This window comes from Mandrillus leucophaeus, unplaced genomic scaffold, assembly GCF_000951045.1.
Source record: "Mandrillus leucophaeus isolate KB7577 unplaced genomic scaffold, Mleu.le_1.0 Scaffold315, whole genome shotgun sequence".
NCBI lineage: Eukaryota > Metazoa > Chordata > Mammalia > Primates > Cercopithecidae > Mandrillus > Mandrillus leucophaeus.
This window is the reverse complement of record NW_012103310.1, coordinates 566,547-584,198: the sequence shown is the minus strand read 5'-3', so window position 1 is coordinate 584,198 and position 17,652 is coordinate 566,547. Positions and strand designations below refer to the sequence as shown.

The following is a 17,652-nucleotide window of genomic DNA, read 5'->3' as shown; positions in this document are numbered from 1 at the left end:
GGTTCAAGCGATTCTCCTGCCTCAGCCTCCTGAGTAGCTGGGATTACAGCACATGCCACCACACCCAGCTAATTTTTGTATTTTTACTAGAGACGGGTGTCGCCATGTTGGCTAGACTGGTCTCAAACTCCTGACCTCAAGTGATCCACCCACCTCAGTCTCCCAAAGTGTTGGGATTACAGGTGTGAGCCACCGCACCGGGCCCACATGGGTTTCTATACTTCTAATACTATTGCTGGATTTCATTAAAGAATAGTACACTACAAATCAAAGCCATCTGAAAGGCTTAGTAACTTGGCCTTCTGTGTGTGGTAGATTAGCATGAAGTCTCCACTGGCTGACTATCCTTATTCAGCATCTGTCCCGCCTCCATTTTCTTTCTTTTTTTTTTTTTTAAGATGGAGTCTCACTCTTGTTGCCCAAACTGGAGTGCAGTGGCGTGATCTTGGCTCACTGCAACCTCTGCCCCCCAGGGTTCAAACGATTCTCCTGCCTCAGCCTCCCAAGTAGCTAGGATTACAGGCACCCGCCACCACACTTGGCTTGTATTTTTGGTAGAGACGGGGTTTTGGTAGAGATTTGTATTTTTGGTAGAGACGGGGTTTCACCATGTTGGCCAGGCTGGTCTCAAACTCCTGACCTCAGGTGATCCACCCGCCTCAACCTCCCAAAGTACCACATTCATTTTCCATTATTCCCATTCACATACTGTACCTAAACTGAGCAAATGTTTGTTCCCTGTACATTCTCATCGTTCCCATCCTTCAAGGCCTATTACAAAAATGACCTCCTTCGTGAAGTTTCCTGATCTATTTCTGCTCTCCCACCCACCAGACAGAACCACTCTCCCTATGAGCTTCCTTACAGGACTGGACCAGAGCTTCTATGGCACTCACCAACACCTAACTGGTAAAATTCACGTCTCACCTCTTCTGTTAAACCTTCTCTATAAGCTTGAATGGGGCAGTATTCACTAATGATTCCTCTGTGTACAGCTCAAAACAGCAGACTGCTCTTACACAAAACATCTGGCACATATGGCAGCAATAAGCATGAAAGAAACAGCAGGTATTCAGAGCATAAGTTTTTGTTTTTAAAGCCCTTGATATTACACACTCCACATTATAAACTTTTTCAGTTACACGAGCTTTACCTTGGAGAAGCATCAACTAATGTTGCCAAGGCATCAATGTTCATGATCTGGGCATTATTACCCACCATACACCACTACAACACTCACGTCTTTTTGTAGGTTTTTTCATAAGTGGGATGTACCAAATCCTCATCTTCAGGTTCTTCTGGAACCTCACAATTTCTATTCAGAAAAATCACACAGGAATAACATGTCACCAGTGCCTATCCATACATTGTGAACAATACTTTCCATCTTTCCAAAAAGGGTACTACCAACTCTATGGTACCTGAACTGTGGGTCAGGGTTATTGGAGCAATACCATTTTTCAGGAAGTTGATCCATGCCATCAGGTAATTTCCGCCACTTTAAACAGGCATCACACTGAACCCATGTCTGATCAGGACGCTTCCTGTCCCAAAACAAGAACAAAATATTAACACAGAAATATGGACTTTAAATACTGCATTCCATGTCATTTCTACCACAAGATGCCGTTATTGAATTCCTTTCCTAAAAATTATGACATTAACTCTTTCAAAATTACGCTGGGTGCAATGGCTCATTCCTATAATCCCAGGAGTTAGAGACCAGCCTGGACAACATGGTAAAACCCTGTCTCTACAAAAAATACAAAAATTAACTGGGCGTGGTAATGTGCACCTACTACTCAAGAGGCTGAGGTTGGCGGACTGCTTGAGCCCAGGAGGCAGAGTTTGCAATCACACTACTGTGCTCTAGCCTAGGCTACAGGGTGATCAAAAAAAAAAAAAAAAAAAAAAAAAAAAAAAAAAAGCAAGGCACGGTGGCTTGTACCTGTAGTCCCCGTATTTTGGGAGGCCAAAGCAGGAGGGTTGCTTGGGCCCAAGAGTTTGGGACCAGCCTGGGCAACACAGTGAGACCCTGTCTCTACAAGATTTTTTTTAGAAATAAATTTTAAAAACAACTATTTTGAGTCAGGTGTGGTGGCATACACCTTAGTCTCAGATACTCAGGAGGCTGAGGTTGGAGGACTGCTTGAGCAGAGGAGTATGAGGCCAGCCCGGGAAACATAGTAAGACCCTATCTCTCAAAAAATAAAACACAACCATTTTGGTTACCTTCAAAAGATTAAAAGTCACAAGCCAATTTGAACAATGTGACTTAAATGTCTTAATAGCATTAAATTTTTTCCATAATAACTTAATATTCCAAATGCCTTGCCCTGAACTTTATGTTGTTTAGTGTCTACAATGTCTGTATACATTATACTGTATTTATTAGCATAATATATCACTGAAGTCCAGAAAACAGAATTCTGTGGTTATAATTTAAGTAACTTTCAATCAGACACTTTTGACCTCTATATTTCTAAATAACTAAAATTAGTATACTTCTAGTTTACAAAATGCTTTCATATTTTTCTCATTTAAAAGTCACAGCTGGGCGCAGTGGCTCACGCCTGTAATCCCAACACCTTGGGAGGCCAAGGCGGGTGGATCACAAGGTCAGAAGATCGAGACTATCCTAGCTAACACGGTGAAACTCTGTCTCTCCTAAAAATACAAAAAATTAGCCAGGTGTGGTGGCAGGTGCCTGTAGTCCCAGCTACTCGGAAAGACTGAGGCAGGAGAATGGCATGAACCCAGGAGGTGGAGCTTACAGTGAGCTAGATCGCGCCACTGCACTCCAGCCTGGGCACAAGAGAGAGATTCTGTCTCAAAAAAAAAAAAAAAAAAAAAAAAATAATTCCTGTGAAGAACTTGTATATATTCTTCTTCTTTTTTTTTTTTTTGCTTCTACTTTATTATTATTATTTTTTAAGAGATAGGTCTTACCACATTGCCCAGGCTGGTCTCCAATTCCTGGGTTCAAGCAATCATTCTGCCTTAGGATTACAGGCATGACCCACTGGATCCAGCCTATGTAGACTTATTTTACATATGAAAACTTCACCTTAATGTCAATAGCTTTTTAAATCTAGTTTTATTTCATTTTATTTATTTATTTTTTTTGAGACAGAGTTTCACTCTTTTTGCCCAGGCCGGAGTGCAATGGTGCAATCTCGGCTCATTGCAAGCTATTCTCTGCCTCCCCGGTTCAAGCTATTCTCCTGCCTCAGCCTCCCAAGTAGCTGGGACTAGTGGTGTGCGCCACCATGCCCGGCTAATTTTTGTATTTTTAGTAGAGGCGGGGTTTTACCATGTTGGTCAGGATGGTCTCAAACTCCAGACCTCAAGTGATCCGCCCACCTCAGCCTCCCAAAGTGCTGGGATTACAGGTGTGAGCCACCGCACCTGGCCTGCTTTTTAAAATCTAGCTTTGAAAAAAGTATTTAGATATTTATAAAAAACTTCAAAACAGGCTGAGTGCAGTGGCTCACACCTGTAATCCCAGCACTTTGGGAGGCTGAGGCGGGCGGATCACCTGAGGTCAGGTGTTCTAGACTAGCCTGGACAACATGGTGAAACCCCATCTCTACTAAAAATACAAAAATTAGCCGGGCATGGTGTTGCACGCCTGTAGTCCTAGCTCCTCAGGAAGCTGAAGCAGAATTGCTTGAACCCAGGAGGTGCAGGTTGCAGTGAGCTGAGATTACACCACTGCACTTCAGCCTGGGTGACAGAGTGAGGCTCCATTTCAAAAAACAAAAAACAAAAAACCAAAAAAAAAATCCAACCAACCAACCAACCAACCCAACCCAAAACTTCAAAACAATCCAGAGATTTATAAAGCATAACTTTACACTTTATAAACTCCTTGTCTCAGGAGATTACCACTGTTAATTTTTAAAATACTGGCAGAATTTTTCTATGCTTATAAAGTATGCATGTGTATACTGATACATTAAAAAAATACAAGCTGGGCACGGCGGCTCATGCCTATAATCCCAGTACTTTGGGTGCAAGGCACCTGAACCCAGGACATTGAGACCAGCTTGGGCAACATAGTGAGACCCCATCTGTATAAAACTTTTTTAAATATAAAAAAATTGAAAAGTACAATGGGAAGCCTATAAACTGAGCTGCATCTTTTCTTGTTTTTCATTATATATCTTGGTTATCTTTGTAATAATGTATAAATTATGAGTAATATACATAATGTATAAATTATGTATAACAATGTATAAAGAATACACAGATAAAGAACACATATTGTTCATTCATTCATTTATAGGACTATTATCACATGATGTGTTACTAAGTGCCTGTCAGGCATATTATTTAATTCACATAATTCAAGGAGGCAAATGCTCTTAATGTTCCCATTTTATACACAAGAAAATGGAGGCTTACAAGAGGCCAAGTAATATGCTGAATGTCACATGGCTACTTAAGTGGAATGAGAATATGAATTCAAGATGGGTTTCAGTCCCCTCATTCTAATGATACACTACACCAGTGTTTTTCAAACTATTATATAATCCATTCATAGCATCTTAAAATGAAATAACATTAACATGCATCACATATGGGTAAACATTGTTTTATGAATGTTTTGTGTACATGTATACATGTTTACATTCTATTCACTGATTTTGCAGTGTGCTAATTCATGTTGCAGAATTTATTCCTTACTATGAGTTACAGTCCTAAGTTTGTGAAACACTGTAGAATCCCTTTACTCTCTCATACCACATCTTGATATCTAAGTGAGTTGACTGATATTTTTTAAAAATGTACTTACTGTATATCTTCAACTGGCAAATTTAGAGGATATTCTGTATTTTTCTTCACTTTCATTTCATTCCAGTAATCATTCAGCTTTTCTCCTAGTGCTGTTATTGTAAGTCTTAAAAAGTAAATCATAAAATCAATTTAAGAAAAATATTCTTTTCAAACATAAATCATAAATAATCTAGTAATGAGTAAAAAAACTCCACAATATATAGTTAATAAAGAACATTCAAGGTACAGGTGACCCTTGAACAACATAGGTTTGAACTGCACTTATATAAAATTTTCTTTCAATAAATCAGAAAATTTTTTAGAAAGTTATAACAATTTGAAAAAAACTTGCACGAACTGCATTGCCCAGAAATATCCAAAAACTTAAGAATAAGTTAGATATGTCATGAATGCAGAAAATATGCAAATACTAGTCTATTTTATAATTTACTACCATAAAATATACACAAAGCTATTTAAAAAGTTAAAATTTATCAAGACTTAAGCATATACAGACTGTAGGTGGTTTCATCTGCAGTCAGAAATGTAAACAAAGATGCAGTCTTAAAATTATAACTGCATAAGATTAATTATAGTACATACAGTACTATTATAATAATTTCATAGCCACCTCCTGTTGCTATTTTGGTGAGCTCAAGTGTTTTATTTGCTTCAAGTGCCTTATGACATGCTTATCTCCATGTAAGCATCTCCAAGAAATTTTGTATTGCAGTAAAAATCATTTAGTGCAATCCTGTAAACCTTGAATAACACCACAGGACCCACACAAACTGCCACTAGTGATGCTAGTTGTTTTCCAAGAAGCAAAGTCATAATACAAGAAAAAGTCTAAATCGCTTGATATGTAGGTTGAGCCTCCTGAATAGCTGGGGCTACAGGCACTTGCCACCTCACCTAATTTTTTTATTTTTTATTTTTTTGTAGAGACAGGGTCTTACTTTTTTGCCCAGGCTGCTCTCGAATTCCTGGCCTCAAGCTATTCTTTTGTCTTAGCCTCCCAAAGTGCTGGGATTACAGGGATGAGCCACCATGCCCAGCCTGTTTGAACAGGTGTTTAATGCAGACAAAAGTACTCTATTCTGGGGAAAAATGCCACAAAGAACACTTATTAGCAAAAAAGAGGAGCATAAACCAGGATTTAAGTCCAAGAAGGGACACGCTAACCCTACTGCTTTGTGCAAATGTAGTCAGGTTTATGATCAGGACTGCCGTTATCTATAAAGATGCTAACCCTCAAGTCTTGAAGAGAAAAGACAAACACCAGCTGCCAGTCTTTTGGTTGCACAAATAGAAGGCCTACATGAGAAACCCTTTTTCTGACTGCTTCCATTGAGGCTTTGTTCCCGAAGTCAGGAATTAACTTGCCAGTAAAGGACTGCCTTTTACAGTTCTTTTGATATTGGACAAGGTACCCTGGCCACCCATAACCCCATGAGTTCAACATCAAAGGCATCCAAGTGGTCTACTTGTCCCGAAACACATCTCTAATTCTGCCTCTAGATCATAAGAGGGGGTAAGGGGGGGTCATAAGACCTTTAAGGCTCACTACACACAGCAAGTCTATGGAAAAGGTTGTTAACTCCGACAGAGAAAACATCATGAAAGTCTAGAGTAACGACACCACTGAAGATGCCATTATTAGTACAGAAAAAGCTGTGAAAGAAATCAAGCTCAAAACAAATTCCTGCTGTCCACATGTTGTGCATGACTTCACAGCATTTACAAGAGAGCCAACTGAGGAAATCATCAGAGAGATTGTGGATATACAGGAAAAAAAAGGTAGAGGGCAAAAAGTTTCAAGATATGGATATTGCAGGAATTCAAGAGTGAACAGACACCACACCTGAGGAAATCAACTGAAGCCGACTTGATGGAGATGAGTGTTTCTGAACCAGTGTTAGACAGTGAGGAAGAAGACAGAAGAAGCAGTGCCCAGACAACAAATTGACATTAGACAATCCAGCAGTTGGGTTCCAATTATTCAAGACTGCTTTTGACTTCTTTTACACTATGGACACTTCTATGATACAGGCACTGAAACTGAAGCAGACAGTGGAAGAAGGATTGGTACTGTACAGAGATATTTTTAGGAAAATAAAAATGCACTGGGCATGGTGGCTCACGCCTGTAATCCCAGCACTTTGGGAGGCCGAGGCAGGCAGATCTCAAGGTCAGGAGTTCAAGACCAGCCTGGCCAATATGGGGGAACCCCATCTCTACTAAAAATACAAAAATTAGCCAGGTGTGGTGGCACGGGCCTGTAGTCCTAGCTACTCAGGAGGCTGAGGCAGAAGAATTGCTTGAACTCGGGAGGCGGAGGTTGCAGCAAGCCAAGATCTGGACAACAGAGCAAGGCTCCGTCTCAAAAAAAAAAAAAAGAAAATAAAACTGTTAAAAAGTCAGACAGAAATTACAATGTGTAAAAATTAAACTGAGTGTGCCTGCCTCGCCTTCCACCTCTTCCCGTGCCATGGCAAAACCAATCCCCCTTCTTCCTCAGCCTACTCAACATGAAGACTACGAGGATGAAGACATATGAACCACTTCCACTTAATAAACAGTAAATATATTTTCTCTTCCTTATGATGTTCTTTGTTTTTGGTTTTCTTTTCTTTTTTCTTTGGAGACAGGGTCTCGCTCTGTCACCCAGTCCAGGGCGCAATGACGTTATTTAGGCTCACTGCCGCCTCCACCTTCCAAGTTCAAGCGATTCTCCCAAGGAGCTGGGATTACAGGTGCCCACCCCCATGCCTGGATAATTTTTGTATTTTCAGTAGAGATGGGACCGGGAGTGGTGGCTCACACCTGTAATTCCAGCACTTTGGGAGGCCAAGGTGACCGGATCACCTAAGGTCATGAGTTAGAGACCACCCTGGCCAACATGGCAAAACTCTATCTTTACTAAAAAAGATATCTATCTTTACACACACAAAATTTAGCCGGGCTTGGTGGCAAGCACCTATAATCTCAGCTACTTGGGAGGCTGAGATAGGGAGAACTGCTTGAACCCAGGAGGCGGAGGTTGCATTGAGCCGAGATTGTGCCACTGCACTCCAGACTGGATGACAGAGTGAGACTCCATCTCAGAAAAAAATAAATAAAATAGTAGAGATGGGGTTTCACCATGTTAGCCAGTCTGGTCTCGAACTCCTGATCTCAAGTGATCTATCTGCCTCAGCCTCCCAAAGTGCTGGGATTGTGGTTCCCTGGTGGTCTAGTGGCTAGGGTTCAGTGCTTTCCAAAGTGCTAGGATTACAGGTATGAGCCACCGCACTGGCCTGAGCCACAGCACCTGGTCATGGTTTTCTTAATAACGTTTTTTTTCATTAGCTTATTTTAAGAATACAGTATATATTTAACATATGAAATACATGTTAATAGATCGTTTTCCTTTTTTTTTTAGAGACAAGGTCTTGCTCTGTCACCCTGGCTGGAAAGCAGTGGCACTATCACAGCTCACTGCGGCTTCAAACTCCTAGGCTCCCATGATCATTCTGCCTCGAGCATCCTGAGTAGCTGGGACTATAGATGGGTGCCACCATCCCCAGCTCAATCAACTATTTATGCTATCAGTAAGGCTTCCATTCAACAGCAGGTTCTTAAGGTTCTGGGGAGTTATGTGTAGATCTTTGACTGAGGGGTAGTCAGTCCCCCTAACCACTGTGCTGTTCAAGGGTCAATGGTACTTAACGTTGTCAGCTACGGGTACAAGTTGAACATCCCAAATCCAAAAATCCAAATTGCTCCAAATCTGAAACTTTTTGAGTACCAACCTGATACTCAAAGGAAATGCTCATCAAAGCACCTTGGATTTCACATTTTCAGATCTGCGATGCTCAACCAGTAGTTATAATGCAAACATTCCAAAATACAAAAAATCCAAACCAAAACACTTCTAGTCTCAAAGATTTCAGATAAGGATACTCAACCTGTAACAGAGCTTTATGTCTTCCTTTTCAACACCCCCTTTTTTTTCTGGCCTTATTACATTAGTTATTTCCTCAAGAGCATTAGTGAATAGCTGATATCCTTAACTCTTTGCCACGCTTCCAGGGAAAGCTATCAATTGTTCCCCGTTAGTAATGTTGCTTGCTGTGTGTAAATACTCTGTTGTTATGCCCTTTGATTCACAGTTTTTGTAAGTGTTCCTTTTAAAAATAATCGCAAGTGCTTTTTCTCTATGTAGATGACTATAAGAGCTTTCTCTTATTTAACATCAATATGATGACTATACTCATTTCTTACATTAAAACCACCCATGTTGTCTTAGAACACAGCCCACTTGGTTTTAATGGTATTATTCTTTTAGCGTGTACTGGATGGTATTTACCAATATTTTAATTAAGACTTTTAATTCTATGATAAGAGATTGACATAAATTTCCTTTCCTGTACTCTTGAGCTTATTATCAAGGTTATGTGGCTTAATAAAACCTTTGACTATTGTGAACAGTGCTGCAATAAACATGAGTGCAGGTATCTCTTCGAATATACTGATTTTCTTTCTTTGGGGATATTTATCCAGCCATGTGATTACTCAATCATATGGTAAGTCTATTATTAGTTTTCTTGAGGAACCTCCATCCTATTCTTCAAAGCAACTATACTAATTTACTTTCCCACTAATAGTGTATAAGGGTTCCCCTTTCTCCACATCCTTGTCAGCATCCATTAATGAATAAATGAATAAAGAAACTATGGTACATACACACAATGGAATATTATTCAACCACAAAAATGCTTCATTTGTAATGACATGGATGTAAATGGATATACCTGAAGGACATTCCGTTAAGTGAAGTAAGTTAGGTATAGAAAGCCAAATATCTCATGTTCTCATTCATATATGAGAGCTAAAAAATACTGACCTCAGGACATAGAGAGTAGAATGAGGGTTACCAGAGGCTGGGACAGGTAGTGAGGAGAGGGAAATAAAGAAGGGTTGGCTAATGAGTATAAAAATACAGTTAATAGAAGGAATAAGATCCAGTATTTGGTAGCACAATAGGACAACTGGGACAGGCGCGGTGGCTCACACCTGTAATCCCAGCATTTTGGGAGACCAAGGCAGGAGGATGATGAGGTCAAGAAATCGAGACCATTCTGATCAACATGGTAAACCCGGTCTCTACTAAAAATACAGGAAATTAGCTGGGCATGGTGGTGCGTGCCTATAGTCTCAGCTACTCGGGAGGATGAGGAAGGAGAATCACTTGAATCCAAGAGGTGGAGGTTGCAATGAGCTGAGAGGCCACTGCACTCCAGCCTGGTGACAGAGTGAGACTCAGTCTCCAAAAAAAAAAAAGACAACTGTAGTTAACAATAACATCTTATACATATATTTCAAAGTAACTAGAAGAGTAAAATTGGAATGTTCCTAACACAAAACATGGCAACTGCCTGAAGGGATGGATATCCCAGTAACCCTGACTTGATCATTACATGTTGTAAGCTTGTACCAAAATATCACATGTATTCCATACAAATGAACTATTATGTATTGTTTTACATAGTTTGTTTTTTTTTTTTTTAATAAAAGGACTGATGCCACTTCTTCCTTAAATGTTTGAATTTAATATGTGGGACGTTTTCTAAAAACTGATTCAACTTCAAAGGAATGTCTCCACGTCATCTAAAATGGAGAAAATGTATTTGTGCTATTTGCTTAATGTTTCATGTCTGCAGGCTCTGTAGTAATTTCTTCTTTTTCATTCCTAATATTGATGATTTGTATCTTCTACTCTTTTTCCTTAATCAGTCTTGCCAAATGCTTATAGACTTTATTAGTCCTACCAAAGAACAACTTTTTGGATTTTTTTTTTTTTTTTAGGCAGGGTGTGCAGATTTTTTTTTTCACCCAGGCGGGAATGCAGTGACACAATCACAGCTCACTGCAGCCTCAATCTCCCAAGCTCAAGTGATCCTCCCACCTCATTTTTTAATTTTCTGTAAAGATAAGCTCTCACTATGTTGCCCAGGCTGGTCTCAAACTCCTCAGCTCAAGCGATCCTCCTGCACTGGCCTACTAAAGTGCTGGGATTACAGATGTGAGTCACTGTACCTGGCCTTTCTTTTCCTAAGATGGGATCGATCTCTGTCATCCGCGTTGGAGTACAGTGGCGCCATCTCGGCTCACTGCACACTCCACCTCCCCAGGCTCAAACAATCCTCCCACCTCAGCCTCCTGAGTAGCTGGGACCATAGGCACATGCCACCACACCTGGCTAATTTTTTGGTAGAGACAGGGTTTTGCCATGTTGCTCATGCTGGTCTCAAACTTCTGAGCTCAAGCAATTTGCCCATCTTTGGACCCCCCTGGTGCTAGGATTACAGGCATGAGCCACCACACCCGGCTGACTTTTTTGATTGAGTCAGTTACCAATGTATTATCTCTACGCTCCAAATCTAGCCCAAGTTCTGGTACTTTGTTACTATTTTGCGAGGGCCCAGTGATCTCCCAGAGGAGCTTCAGCTGTGCCCACCAGGCCATGCTCTGCCCACCAGCAGTCTTCTGCTAGCTCCAACAACATAAGGCACCCTCTACAGACCAGCTCCAGCCTATCCACACACCCTATGTCAACCAGAGACCATGTCAATAGGCCAGAATTGGCCAGGCCCTCTATTTACCTATTTAAATTATTGACTTCTTTTTAAAGTTTATTTTCAAAACACCTGCATAACTTCTCTTAAATGTTTTGCCACCTTGTGGATTTTTTATTTTAATTACAAAATTATAATTACATTATCAAACTTTAAGAAAATGGGTAGGTAAGGGACTTACATAGAAAACTAATATAACCATCTTCCATTCTAGGAATTGTAACCTACACCATCACAAGTAGCATATGCATATTCAAACCTTTCTTTACTAATAAGGTATTTCTGAGATTCGCAGAAAATAAGAGTAGTTCCTGCTTTCTTGGTAATCCATTTCCTAGGAACCTCAGTCAATAATTTAAATAGGTAACATACCTGTACTCATTAGTATAGTCGAAATCTTGTTTATTATGAGTTGGCTTAAGGAAATTACACTCTATAATTCCAACCACTCCAACACCCATGTTGTTTGCCTGAAAAAATAAAATGAAATCAGCATTTTAAGCATAAGACATGATGTTCAAAGTAATTACCCTTAAAGAATTATAATTTGAGTATTTTCCTATATTTTATCTTGCATGATTCTCATCACATTTACGCATTTTTATTTTTATTTCTATTTTTATTTTTTGAGACAGAGTCTCATTCAGCCACACAGGCTGGAGTGTAGTGGCATGATCTTGGGTCACTGAAAAAGCCAAGAGGCCTCCCAAGCTCGGGTGACTCTCGTTGCCTCAGCCTCCCGAGTAGCTGGAAGTACAGGCACACACCACCAAACCCAGCTAATTTTTCTATTTTTCGTAGAGACAGGGTTTCACCATGGCTAGTCTCAAACTCCTGACCTCAAGCAATCCACCAGCCTTGGCCTCCCAAAGTGCTGGCATTACAGGAATGAGCCACCGTACCCAGCCAATTCTCATCAAATTTAGACTGAAAAAAACACTGGTAGGTGATTTATTTTCCTGGGAGTTAATTTCTAAATACACTAGAGCCTTCCTCAAAAACCCTTTGATTGTTGACAAGTATCCATTTAGACAAGTATTATCATCCCCAATTTTATACAAGAGAAAAAGGACTACCTGCCGGGAGTGATGGTTCACGCCTGTAATCCCAGCACTTTGGGAGGCCGAGGTGGGCGGATCACCTGAGGTCAGGAGATCGAGAACAACCTGGCCAACATGGTGAAATCCCATCTCTACTAAAAATACAAAAAATTAGCCAGGCATGGTGGCACGCACCTGTAATCCCAGCTACTGAGGAGGCTGAGGCAGGAGAATCGCTTCAACCCGGGAGGTGGAGGTTGCAGTGAGCCGAGATTGTGCCACTGCACTCCAGCCTGGGCAACAAGAGCAAAACTCCATCTCTCAAAAAGAAAAAAAAGAAAAGAGAACTACTTTTACTAGGGTACAATTTCTTAGAGAACAGAAACCACAAATAATTCATCTTGATCTTGTAGTGAGTAGCTAAGACTCTGAAAGGCAATATTCCATAAGTTTGTGAGATAAAAGTTCAAAGTAAGGTATCCAGTTGCTAACGATGAAATAAAAACCTAGGTTGGTTAAATTAGTTATTTTTTAAAATCTGCTAGCTAAAATGTTGAACTCAAAGTATACGAGTCATCTTCTGATTATCTACATGTGACTAACCAGTATATTTTGTTCATGATTGTTGCTATACTTCTTAGCCTATGAAGAAAAAAGTAAAATAATGTGTAACTCATGAAATGAACATTTTTATAAACACAACTATAAGCCAAACCATACAACTAATCCTAATTCTGCTCTATTAAAAACCATCAGGTTCACCATTTCAGACTATTTGTAAACTACAGTAATAACAAGATCCTTCTATCTATGGTTCTTATCCATCTTCCTTCCAGCCTTATCCTGTCTCTCTCATTCCTCTGTTCTCCCCTTAAAATATGGTCCAGCCACAGCAAATCACTCCCTTTATGATGTCATGCTCTCAGACGCCTCTTTCTCTGCCTTTGCACATGTTGTCTCTCCCTGGAAAGCCCTTCCAGACTTTGCAGCACAGTGAAGTCAACTGAGACTCATCTCACTCAACACTTTCTCTAAGAAGCCTTTTCTGATGCTTCCAAGGATGTTCCACAGTCCCCTCACAAAACTGAGCCTTGAGGGCATGCTCTGTATTTTATCAACTTTTTATGCTGTGCACCCAGCACAGCAAATCACGATGGGTATCTGATACTTATTTAATGCTTACTGAATCCACAGAATGCAAATACCAGGCCCAGTCCATCATCTGGTAACGACAAACATTGTAATTTAGCTGTAACAGCCTATTTTTACAAGGTCAAGCTTAACTAGGAAATACATACAGTGCAAATTTAACTCGGTTGGGAAAATGGGCTATGTATCTTGGTTAAGTCAGATTCATAAGTGATAAAAGAAAAAAATTTACATTCTGTGGTAGATATAAAGTTCATTTACTTCTGCAAATATGCTATATTTGGGCTCATGCCATATAAAGTAGGTGAAGCAGAGTCAGAACCTCTGTTAAGTGATATTCAAGGTGAATCCACATTGTTATACCGTGTAGAGCTCACATCATTCTACAAAAAACTCAGAATAAAGTAAGATAAAGAATTATCACCAAAATCTTAAAAATATACACTGGATCCGTATCAAAACGCAGTTAAATGATGTGTTTCTGTCTGAGATCCAGGCTGTTATGTCTTAGACAAGTTGCTTCATCTATTTATTATTAGCCCCAATTTCTTTTCTTTTTTTTATTTTTTTTTTATTTTTTTTTATTTAAGAGACAGGGTCTCACTCTGCTGCCCAGGCTGAAGTACAGGGGCAAAATCATAGCTCAGTGCAGCCTCAAACTCCAGGGCTCAAGCACTCTCCCACCTCAGCCTCCCAAATAACCGGGACTACAAGGACGTACAACCACACATGGCTAATTTGTTTTTGTTGTTTTGTAGAGACAGTGTTTTTGTGTGTGTTTGTTTGTGATAGGGTCTCACCCTGTTGCCTAGACTGAAAAGCAGAGGCACAATTTTGGCTCACTACAGCCTCAACTTCTTGGGCTCAAGCAACCCTCCCACCTCAGCCTCCTGAGTAGCTGGGACCCACCAGGCCCAGCTAATTTTTGTATTTTTTGTACAGACAGGGTTTTGCCCCATTGCCCAGGCTGGTCTTGAACTCCTGGGCTCAAGCAATCCCCTTGCCTTGATCTCTCAAATGTGCTAGGATTACAGGTGTGAGGCACCATACTCAGCTGAGATAAAGACTTGGTACGTTGCCCAAGCTGGTCTTGAAGTACTGACCTCAAGCAATCCTCCTACCTCAGCCACACGAAGTGCTAGGATTACAGGAAAGAGTCACTGTGTCTGGTCCTCAACTTTCTTATGCATCAAATAGGGATAAAAGAAATATTCTGTCCCCACCTCAGGGCTGTTCAGTATCAAATACGAAATTAATGTAACAGGCCAGGCACAAGGGCTCAGGCCTGTAATCTGAGCACACTGAAAGGCCGAGGTGGGTGGATCACTTGAGGTCAGGAGTTTGAGGCCAGCCTGGTCAGCAATCTGTCTCTACTAAAAATACAAAATTTGGCCAGGAGTGGTGGCACACGCTGGTAGTCCCAGCTACTTGGGAGGCTGAGGCCCGAGAATAGCTTGAACCAGGGAGACAGAGGTTGCAGTGAGCTGACATCACACCACTGCACTCCAGCCTGGGTGACAGAGTAAGACTCCATCTCAAAAAACAAATAAATAAATAAACAAAAGAAATTAAGGTGCTGGCATGAACCTGTAGTCACAGCTACTCAGGAGGCTAAGGGGCAAGGATCACTTGAACCTGGGAGTCGGAGGTTGCAGTGAGCCAAAATTGTGCCACTGCACTCCAGCCAGGCACAGAGTCTCTCAAAAAATAAAAATAAAGCCGGGCGTGGGGGCTCACGTCTATAATCTCAGCACTTTAGGAGGTCGAGAGGGGTGGATCATCTGAAGTCAGGAGTTTGGGACACGCCTGGCCAACATGGTGAAATCCCGTCTCTACTAAAAACACAAAACAACTGGCTGAGTGCGGTGGCTCACACTTGTAATCCCAGAACTTTGGTAGGCCAAGATGGGCGGATCACCAGGTCAGGAGATCAAGACCATGTTGGCTGACATAGTGAAACCCCGTCTCTACTAAAAATACAAAAATTAGCCAGGCGTGGAGGTACCTGCCTGTAGTCCCAGCTACTTGGAAGGCTGAGGCAGGAGAATTCCTTGAACCTGGAAGACGGAGGCTGCAGTGAGTCAAGATCTCACCACTGCACTCCAGCCTGGGCGACAGAGCGAGACTCTGTCTAAATGAAAAAACAAAACAAAACAAAACAAAAAACAGGCATGGTGGCATGCGCCTGTAGTCCCAGCTACTTGGGAGGCTGAGGCAGCAGAATCGCTTTAACCCAGAAGGTGAACGTGGCAGTGAGTTGAGCCAAGATTGCGCCACTGCACTGAAGCCTGGGCAAGAGTGAGACCCTGTCTCAAAAAAAAAAAAAAAAAGAAAAGAAAGTTCAAATACCATACAAATGTTATTTTTTACAAATTTACATTAAAAAGCCCTAGGCAAAAAAGTACAATAAAATTATTTAACATTTGACCCAAGAGTGTATATTATCCTAACTTTTGTGGAAAATAAACATTTTCTTTTCAAATAAAAAATAAAGCTTACCCTTAACTGACATCCAACTTTTTCATAAGCTTTGATGAGTCTATTTCTGTGATACATCATTATCCCGTAATGATCTTTATTTCTGCAGTTGAATCCAAAGGTAATTCTCACTGTTTTAGACTTAAGATATTAAGGTAAATTTTGAACACAATACCTCACTCAGTTCAAATCATCCTTTCTATTTCATTATTTAATAAGTCCAAAAGCACAAAAGGAGGGCAAAGCTAGAGCAGACTAGAATCCCTATCAGCATATAAGGCGAAAGGGGCAAAAGAGAATACATCTGACTAACATATCTCTATAAGGAATCATAAAAAGAAAAAGGATACTAAAAATTTGGGTCGATAAACATCACGTTCGATGTAGGCAAGACTCTTCGAAACCAGCTGCGTCTTCACTTTCTGTCCACGTAGGATGATCTGCATTCTTGGCTTTAGATATAATATACTGCAATAAGCCTGTAAAATACCATAACAAGAAGTTAGTATCTACAGATTTGCTCACCATTACTTAGACACGGATTTACACAGAAGCTCTCCTATTAACTTGATAAAAGACCAATTGACTCTTCAATAAAATAGGCTATAAGGCTGTATGTTATTCTGATTTGGTTGTTTTTCATTAAAAATAAGCTCAATATACTGCAGCCAGTAAAAATGACTTGCAGAATACAATCAACTGATCTACATAGACACTGATATAGTTAATATTACTGAGTGAAAAAGATTACAAAACAGCACATATGGTATGACATTTTAATTTTTTAAAATGTATATATGTACAAAAAAGTACATTTTCTGATTTTTCTGTCAAGTACGGAGGTGGAGGCTGCAGTGAGCCGAGATCACACCACTGCACTCCAGTGTGGGCGACAGAGGGAGACTCACACCTCAAAAAAAAAAAAAAAAAAGATTCAACACGAAACTAAAACTTAAACATTTCTCTTACTTTTCCTGACCCTTGATTTCAAAAGAAGTGGTGCTTTGTGTCATTTAAAAAACATTGTATTTTGTAGTGTACTAAAACCATACCATCTTCTCTGGCTGCCTCTGAACTTGTTTTGTACTTGAGTAAGACTTTTTCAACACTAGGAACACGTTAGGATACATCAAGGAATAGTAAATATCTGCTATTTACTATTACTATTACTAATACTGTAATTGCTAAGACCTTAACAAAAATTACATGGAAAATCTGTAAATATCAAATACATCCACAACTTGGGATTAGAGAATTATATTAACACAAGAAATAAAGCAAAAAGTGGCCAGGCTAGGTGGCTCAAGCCTGTAATCCCAGAACTTTGGGAGGCCGAGGCAGGCGGATAACGAAGTCAGGAGTTCAAGACAAGCCTGGCTAACATAGTGAAACCCCATCTCTACTAAAAATACAAAAATTGGCCAGGCAGGGTGGCGCATGCTTGTAGTCCTGGCTACACAGGGAGCTGTGCCAGAAGAAGCGCTTGAACCCAGGAGCTGGACGCCATGGTGAGCCAAGATGACGCCACTGCACTCCAGCCTGGGCAACAGAGTGAGACTCTGTCTCAAAAAAAAAAAAAAAAAAAA

General features: G+C 40.4%; 1 protein-coding gene across 2 annotated transcripts in view; it reads right to left on the bottom strand.

Moving 5' to 3' along the window:
- MORC3 (MORC family CW-type zinc finger 3) overlaps nt 1-17,652 on the bottom strand; it is a 93,417-nt gene that overhangs the window by 21,232 nt on the left and 54,533 nt on the right. For both annotated transcript variants that reach the window (XM_011987733.1, XM_011987734.1), the window contains exons 7-12: nt 16,417-16,545; nt 16,088-16,207; nt 11,772-11,869; nt 4,799-4,903; nt 1,422-1,544; nt 1,241-1,315 (exon numbers count right to left, since the gene is read on the bottom strand). In XM_011987733.1, coding sequence (XP_011843123.1) covers nt 1,241-1,315; nt 1,422-1,544; nt 4,799-4,903; nt 11,772-11,869; nt 16,088-16,207; nt 16,417-16,545 — 650 coding nt within the window. The remainder of the gene's footprint in view (nt 1-1,240; nt 1,316-1,421; nt 1,545-4,798; nt 4,904-11,771; nt 11,870-16,087; nt 16,208-16,416; nt 16,546-17,652) is intronic.